The 8,542-nt window shown below is 61.1% G+C and overlaps 1 protein-coding gene across 2 annotated transcripts in view; it reads right to left on the bottom strand.

Moving 5' to 3' along the window:
* Positions 1–5,793: 5,793 nt before the first annotated feature.
* Positions 5,794–8,542, bottom strand: part of CRACR2A (calcium release activated channel regulator 2A) — a 95,577-nt gene continuing 92,828 nt past the window's right edge. For both annotated transcript variants that reach the window (XM_072954460.1, XM_072954461.1), the window contains one exon: positions 5,794–8,538. In XM_072954460.1, the coding sequence (XP_072810561.1) occupies positions 8,454–8,538 (85 nt within the window). In that variant the 3' untranslated portion in view covers positions 5,794–8,453. The remainder of the gene's footprint in view (positions 8,539–8,542) is intronic.

Below are 8,542 nucleotides of genomic sequence, written 5' to 3'. Positions count from 1 at the left end.
GGGAAGTGTGCCTGGTGCTCTGGGGGGTGGGGTGGGGAGTGGGACAGAAGAGCCCATGGTGCTGCTCCCGGAAGGATGGGAGCTCCTTGGTGGAAGCTGTTGTGAAGCTGGGACTGGCCCAAGGGCATCTCCCCTGCAACCCTCGGGGGTGGGAGGAGGGTCCTGGAGCTGGGGTGGGGGGATGTGAGTTAACCTAGAGCGCCCCAGAAGAGGAGGCCACGTGCAGCCTGGAGGGAGGCCGAGGTCAGGAGCAGAGGAAGCCAGGAGGGCCCGGAGGAGAAGGAGATGGTGGCTGAGTGTGTGGTCCTGGGCCCCTGGTGAGAGACTAGGGCGGGGTCTGAGGGTGAGGCCGATGGAGGTACCCTCCGGACTGTGGTGGTGGATGGTTGCGTTCCTGCTCCTCTGCCCCACTGCCGGCTGCCTGGGCTGGTGTCAGCGTCTGGCAGGGCCTGCGCGCCCCCCAGCATCAGGAACGTGCCCATCTTGAATGGGGCACCCACAGAGCCCAGATCAAACAGCTCGGGTCCTGGCGGTGGCAACCTGGGCTCCTACGGAAGCTCTCTTCCCCAGTGTGTTGATGTATCTCCAGTCCCCCTGCCACCTCTAACCCTTTAGCCTCGGGTCCCCTCCCAGAGAAGACAGAGTCAGAAGGGGGCCTGCCAGGTCAGCAAAGGCCTGATTCTCCAAAGGCCCAGAATGTTCCCTTCCTGGGAGAGGGCAGAGGGTGTGGGATCCTGCCCCTGGGGAAGTGCCTAAGTGCGGATCCCTTGTGTCCTCCTGGGCTGGGAGAGCCCTGGGCAGCCCGGGCTGGTTGTCAGTGTGACCGAGGCGTGGTGAGTCAGGAGAACAGATCAGCAGGGTTCTTCTCTGCGCCCAGGGCCGGCAGTGAGCCTCCCAGGAGATCATCCGTGCAGGAAGGAGCAGAACCTAGAGGCGGGGAAACGTCGTGCTGCACGCATGGTCACGTGGTCTGGGAATCTTGCGTGGCCTCCTAATAGGGAAGACCAGCCTGGGGCAGGAGGGGAGACACACTCCCACCTGTTACCTGGAGGCTGACAGTGGCTTCCAGACCAGGGGTGCGTGCTGCGCCTCCCCAGCACGGCGGCTCCGGCTCTGGTCTGTCCTGGGGAGCAGACGCGGTGCTGGGCAAGGGGAACCCAGCAGAGAACAAAGCAGACCCCAAGAGCAGCCTCTGAGCAAGAGCGACGCCGATTACGAGGCAGCGGGGACTCTTAGGGGTTGAAGGGAACCTCTCTGAAGATGTGACTTTAAACAGAAACTTGAAAACGCAGGAGGAGAGGATAAGGGAAGGAGGGGCAGGGACAGCACGGCCCGGGCCCTGCCCAGAGGGGAAGAGGGAAAGGCTGAGGCTGGGGGAGCAGGCAGAAGGGGTCCGAGGTGGAGAGCCGGTGGCCACGTCAAGGAGGCTTGTCCTTGGGCGGTGAGAAGACGCTGGAGGGCTTGAATCAGGACCCGGTTCCCACGCCACCCGTGCTCTGAAGCTGATGAGCTCAGTTTGGCGGTGGCTTGCCCTGCAAAACGGCCCTAGACTTCACTTATTGCTGCTTCAGAAAGTCAGCCGCAGAAAGGTAAGCGGGGAGGCAGCCGGCAGGATGTCTGGAGCCCTGGGGGAGCGGGGGCTTCTCTGGGTGCTGCTGTGCAAGATGGCAGGAGTGCGGACGGCCGTCCAGGAGGATCACCGCGCGCACCTGTAGGGAATGGCAGAGGGGCAGCTTGTGCGGCCCTGAAACCATCGGGATCGTCCTTTCCGGTGTCGTGTCGCCCTGCTCTTCCCACAAGGGCGGCTCGGAGGATGTCATTGTCTGGGAGGCGGGAGGGAGCACGGCGTCCGCGGGAGGCTGGCGGGTGTTCCGGGATTGTTCTGCTGTCTTCAAGCTCCCGGCGGCCGTTTCCAGGGGAGCCCGGTGGGCGGCACCATGTTCCACTCCCAGAGCCCATCCTCAAAGCATCTCTCAGGCTCCGTAGGTGGCAGTGGTTCCTGATGCGATGACCATGGCTTTCTGGCCATGGTTCGTTCCCTTGGTTGGATGGAGCTTCATGATTGAAGCCAAAGACCCCGGCTTCTCAGGCTCCCGCTCAGCTTCGTGGTCATGGTCGATGCCTGGAACTCCAGCCGGCCCCAGAGATAAACAGACCTGGGGTGGCAGCCCGGCTCCTCCAGGCGGCTGTGAGCCTGCAGCAAGTTAGTGAAATTGCCTGTTCCCATGTGAATCCTTCCTCTGCTCAATGGCCTGATCATCACTCCTTTGTCCTGGATGACGAGATAGTGCGGGATGGCCGGGAAATACACCGTGCTCAGACTGAACCGAGCGCCCCGGACAAGGACGTGCAGGGGCCCCTGGTGGGAGAAGCGCCTTCAGGCAGTCTCTGCCCACAGCGGGTCAGGGTGCTTGCTTCCTGGGGCCAGAGACAAGGTACACGATCCTCTGTTGCTTGGAAACCTTTCTGAAGGTGACCTTGGAGAGGCTGGGATCAGGGACGACGGGAGAGGTCAGAGCAGGGCCAGGGCTTGGGGGACCTCAAGCTATGAAACAGGACTCAGGACTGGGACCAGAGTTGGAATGGGGGCTGATGCCTGCCCGTTGTGGCAGGAGGCTGCCCCTGAGACGGGAGCAGCCTGGGGCACGGTGCAGTGTGGACTCTGACCTGGAGGACTGCGTTCCAGCCCCGAGTCTCCCATAAGCTCCCGGCTGTGTGACATGCAGCAAGTCAGCCTCTCTGCCTCAGTTTCCTCTACCTGCAAACTGGCGGTGACCCAGTCACCTCCCTCAGGGTGGAGGTGCAGGCCAAGTGGGGACCGTGCCCGGGACCCAGCGTGCTTGTGTGTGACCCATATTACGACTGTGATGGCAGCTCTGACGGGGGCCAGCCTGAGCGTCGCCGGGGCTGGGACGCACGGCCCTGCTGAGCCCTGCTGAGCCCTGCTGGGCTCCCTACGCCTCTGGGTGAATGTCTGCCCACCCGCGCCTGCTGTGTTAGCCTGTCTCCCCCACTGAGCTCCTGGGGGCAGGTGCATCTCACTTACACTTGCGTTCAGTGCTGGAGACAGAGCCCGGCCGTCACAGGGGTCCAGGGAGTATTTGCCAAATGAGCAGGTGATGACTTGCAGCCGTGACGCTCCCGTCAGCTGCCAGCACCTGCTGCTGCCACTCTCGGAACCTACCTCCGTGTGGCCTGGAGGCCCGCACTGTCCCCGCTGGGCCTCCGTGTTCTCACTTGTAAAACGGCAGTGTCAGCCTAGACTCTCCAGGCCTCCATCCAGCGTGCAGGTCTGTGACTTTCCAGTCCTGCAGCTCCACAGTTTTTAACTGTGTGGCCCTGGCTCAGAGCTGTCCAAGCACCTCCTAGTGGGGAGGGGAGAACAGGTGCCGGGCTTTCGGGGAGGTCAGGGGTCAAGGTGAGAACAGGAGGTGAGGAGGAAAGGCGCTTCCCCCCAGGACTGCAGCGGCATCACCCGTGGGGACTGCCAGTGCGCAGCAGAGGGGAGCGGGGCTGGCCAGGCTGGTGTCAGTCCGTGGCTCTGCTGAGCTGGGACTATCTCTTGGAAAATCATTTTAATAACTGAGAGGAAATGGAATTACGGATGCGGCTGCTGCCTGGCCAGGGCTGGGCGTTAACTCGGCTCTGCTGATGCTGCCTGTCGACAGTCTCCGATGAGAAGCCCTCGCGAGCGTCACTCCCGGTGCTTCTAACGAGTGGGCCTCGGAGAGGCGGGCTTCCGGGGAAGGCGGGGAGGGCTGGGCCGGGGTCCAGGAGTAGGGGAGGCCTGGGAGAGGTGGACGGGATCACGTTGAACAGTGATCTGGCCGGGGCGTAGGGTCCTGGGTAGGACAGCTCCAGCCCTGCTCTGGAGGAGGTCCTCACGCTCTGTGAGTCTCAGCCTCCTTGGAGAGAAAATGGTCCAAGAGGGTGCACAGGAGAGACTTGTGAACTCTGAAGTCCGGCTGCTTGTGAGTTTTCTGTTATCCCCTCCCAGTCCACAGCGCACAGCCAGGTTTGATTATTCAGGATGTGGAGGGTGGGGGAACGATGGCCTGGGGAATTCAAAGTAGCGGGTGATACAAAATTCAGTTTTATGTGGCTTGAGGTCTGCAGTGTGTAATCCCTCCTGACTCTAACCACTGCAACCCTGGCAGCGGGCCGCCTGCCCGCAGGTGGAGGGCACGCCGTGGGGCCCACGTATCGAGCCTCCACGTGTTGATGCTCAGGGCTTAGAGAGAATTTGGTTTAAGTTGCAGCAGGGGAAAGTCGGGTTAGATCCACCAAAGTGAGCCGAGGACCCAGAATATCTGGGGACGGACGGGGACGCCGGCTGTGACAGTAGCCCACCACCGGTGGGTGACTGGGAGCTGTGGGGCTCTGGAGGTAGCAGACGGCCTTCCTGGACAACTGAACGCTGGATGCGGGAAGGCTGGCTGTGATCGCCTGGCAGCGAGCCAGGAGCCAGCATGTCCTCACCTGTCCTCACATGTAGCTGAGGGACTCTAGACCCCAGGGCCACCCAGCCATGGCTCAGGCTGCAGACTTCAGGGCCGCCGAGAGAAGGGGAGGGGTGGGGAGAGAAGGGGGAGATGGGCCTCATGAATGAAGAGTGCTCTGGGAGGGGGTGGGGGTAGGGGAGGAAGGAGAGAGGGCGGGGCGGGTATGGAGGAAGGAAAATGAGGCCTCATCTGCTTGTTTGTGTTTCCTGTATTTAAGATGCTGACTTCTAGCATATTTTTAAATCCATCAGACGCGAAAGGCTGATTTAAATAGATCTGCAGTGTGAAGCTGGTAATTTCACTTGCCACAGTGGAGGAGCCGGCAGGATTCAGCGCCTCTCCCCATGCCAGGGACGCTATAGAAACACGCATCTCCCTGGGGCTTTCAGGCAGGTGCGTGCCTCCCTGACTGTGGGAGGGGGACACGGACTTGGCGGGAGGGGGTGAGAGTTAGCAGGAAACTGAACTGGAGGCGTGAACCAGCCCAACATTCTCCTGGCCCAGGGGGGCTTCCTGGTTCAACCCATTCTGACTCCCAGCCACATCTTACACGACATACTGTCATTTCAGTGTCAGCTCGAAAGAATCCTAGACTCTTGGGGTTGGTGCAGTGCGGGTGGGGGCCTGGTAGTTTGCAGCATCCAGTGTCTCCCTGCATTCCTAAGAGCAGAGCCCCCACATCTGCTTGAACATCTCCAGTGTCAGAGAGCTCGCTGCCTAGTGAGACAGCCTGTCCCATTGCTGGGCAGCGTGCACCAGGACAAGGCCCCCTGGGGGCAGCTGCAGTCCGCGTTCTAGTCTGGTACTCTTGGCTTAGTGCCAAAGTCAGCCCTCATCCCTGAACACAGTGTTCAGGTCCCTCCCCAGCTCCAAGCCTAGGCCAGTTCTGAGGCCCCTTACCGTCAACTATTATGCCGTTCAGTCTCTGCAAAACCCAAATATTTCTGGGAGCTAAATTGACATCTTCCCTGCTGTAGGAGTGCATCTTTCCCGATGCAGCAAGATTCCGGAAGCAACAGAAGACTCTGTCATTTATTTTGTGCTGTCATTCAACACACTTGGGCCCCTACTCTGGGGCCAGGCTGGACCTACCGCTGGCATTCGGGGTATGGAGGTCCCCTCCTCCCCAGGAAATTATCTACGGGGCGAGGAGGCCAACTCCTAAAGAGAAGAGTGTGCACGGGTGGGGTGGGGTGGGGGGCCAGGCCGGGGTCGGCTCCGCGCCCTTCAGGGAGGGGAGCCTGGGGTTGCTGTCTGTGAGTTTTCACAAGCCGTTAATGTATCCTTGGGGGCTTCCCGGTGTCTCCTCCCCTCAGTGCACCGGAAGTTCAAGGGCCTTAAGCAGCCTTGCCTTCCTTCCCTGCTCCTTCACCCCCTGACACAGCTGAGATTCACACTGGGTGCCTGAGAGCCTCATTTGCTGGGCGTTGAAGACACTCAGCCCTTCACTCCTTCATGGGACATAAATGTTTGCGGAGGAGGTCGTTCCGAAAAGAATGTACTGTGGTAAAATATACATAACACACATTCACCATTTCAACCATTTAAAATGTCCAATTCAGAGGCACTAAGCACATTCACAGTAGTGGGTGCAGCCAGCACTCCCTGCCCCCCAACCCGAGACCGTGCCCACCGCCCCACAGAGAAGGTCCTCGGGACACCGCGCGTGTGAAGGTGCTTCAGGGACGAGTGCGGCACCCGTGGGACCTCCACCTGCCTGGTGTCTAGGCAGCACCAGGCCCCAGCAACTACAAAGTTCTGAGACCAGAGCCCTGCTGGGGGAGCCTGGAGCCTGGAGCCTGGCCCCCGCCCACCTTCAGGGCAGCGGGGGAAGATGCGGAACAGCCCGAGACCAAGTCTCCGGCTTTGCCCTACCAGCCAGGAAGTAGGAGACGCGCTTACCTGAGGCCCCAGCTTCTCTCGGTTACCATCCCTCCTATTGCCTTTTGCTCTGGTCCCTTCGCGGGAGACAGACGTCATGCGAGCGCTGTTTAGAGCTCTTCAGTTGGCTAAGGCGCTACCCAGGCTTCTCACACGACCTGCACACCGCCCTGGGAGACCGGTAGGGCAGAGAGCCGTTTCATGGATTTGCCAGCCGGGGCTCAGAGCATCAGGCAGTCCTGGGTTTTGCCCAGGGCCACCAACTTGTGAGCAGGTTCTCACTCTGCACAGGTCCTCGGGCTAGAGGAAGCACTGGGATTGGTGCCGCTGCGCGAAGGTGGCTGGTTCCGCTCCAGGAGGGAGGCGGACCGGGCCGGGAAGCGCGCTTCACTGCCTGGAGGCACGGAGCCCGGGTCCCGCTGGCCGCTGAGCGGCCTGCAGGTAACAACGGCGCTGGGATGGAGGCTTGGATGGGCCCCACACGCTGTCGCAAAGGCAGTCAAATGGCAGCAGCTGGAATGCTCCTCGGCACTGTGTTGTAAACCCAGAAGCAGCCCCTCGTTTGCACCAGTAAGCCAAACCCCGCAGGTCGCCTCGGCCACAGGGGCCCAGGCGTGCAGCCTCTGGGCCCCGGGCCCCTGGGGAGTGAGTGACCCACCCAGAGGTGGGCCTTGCTCTCGAGACGCCAGCTCTGCTCTCACCGGGACCTTCAGGCGAACACTGCCGGCCAGACCCCGCGTGACAGGCGGTGACAGAGGTGAGTGCTCCCGCCCTCCGGAGGCAGTCCCCGGGTGCCCGCACCGCCTCCACAGAGTGGCCCGGCAGCCCACGCCCCTGTGCCGGGTCACCCCGAGCCTCTGCCCTGGACACCTGCCCACGGAACCCCAGGTTCCACAGTCACATGACCCAGACTCACTCTGAGGCCCCTTGAGGGCCACATGCTTCAATCCCTGTTTTCAAGCCAAAAAAGCTCCCCCCTCCCCATGCACGTGCTCGGGCACCTGTGCTCGGCGGCGCCAGGGCCAGTGCCGTCACGGGGGGCCGCGGCCGGCAGTGCGCTCGGTTCACATCTCAAACGCCTGCAAAATGCCAACATCACGGCCACTTTTAAAAAGAATTAAAACAGCCTTCTGGAAAAGGTAAAATCAAATGAAGTCAGCAGCTGTGGACCTGGGGTCAGGCCTCCCTGCCTGCCTGTCAATCTACCAAGTTAATCAGCACGTACGATTTTCTGAGAGCTATTTTGAGGACATTTAGAAAGTGGCTTTTACACGCTGTGTGTGCCTTATTTACACCCTCCGGACACGGTCGCTCTGTTTAGCAGCAGATGTTTTTTTTCCCCCTTGTTTTCTTTTCCTCTCGTCAAAGTCAAGCCTGTAGTGAGCCCACTCCCTAACCCCAGGCAAACACTTCTCAGCCCCAGAGCACCTGGAGTCGGGGTTGTGGGTGGGCAGTGGTTTTCAAAGGCGCGGCTCCAGAAAACCCAAGCGGACAAATAGGGGAGGTGTGGTGGCTGCTGAGAGAGGAGGGGCCCTGAAGCTGGGGAAGGAGCAGGACCCCTGGGGGGACAGGGTGGAACCAGAGGTAGGTGCCCAGGTCCATGACGCATGTGCCGAGAGCATCCCAACAGGTCCAGGGACAGGCTCTGAGGCCAGACCAACGCCCTGGCACCACCCAGCGCTGTCTCTGGCCTACAGGAAGCAGCAAGTCGCTGGCACAGTTGCCATGGCAACCTCAGGGGCCAGGCTCAGAGGAGCATGGGCGGGGGGAGAAGGCACGTGGTGGCTTTTCTGGAAAAGTCCATCTGTTTCTTTCCCCCAAGAAACCAAGTTGATGGGGGAGAAAAGAAATGAACAGGCCTCCGGGTCTAGACAGAGACAGGAGAGAAAAGACCCCAAGATGCACCAGGAGCAGCTTTCCTGGTGGGATGTGCTCCCCTTCCCTTGGGGCACGTCACCCACAAGGACAGCGGTCCAGTCTCGGTCGGGGCCCTGGCACAGGAGTCCGTGTGCAGGAGGCAGGGGAGACCCTGTGGCCTCGGGCCCGGGCGGGGGTCCTGGGAGGCCTGTATCAGCCGCAGCAGGCTTTCTTCTTGGCAGGGCGGTCGACCTGAAGGGTGTCCCCCCTCACTGTGTCTTCTTGCTCCTTGAGGATCCTGG

Source organism: Vicugna pacos, chromosome 34 (genome assembly GCF_048564905.1).
Source record: "Vicugna pacos chromosome 34, VicPac4, whole genome shotgun sequence".
In the NCBI taxonomy this organism is placed as follows: domain Eukaryota; kingdom Metazoa; phylum Chordata; class Mammalia; order Artiodactyla; family Camelidae; genus Vicugna; species Vicugna pacos.
The sequence above is the reverse complement of the archived record's forward strand: the minus strand, read 5'-3'. Positions and strand labels throughout refer to the sequence as shown.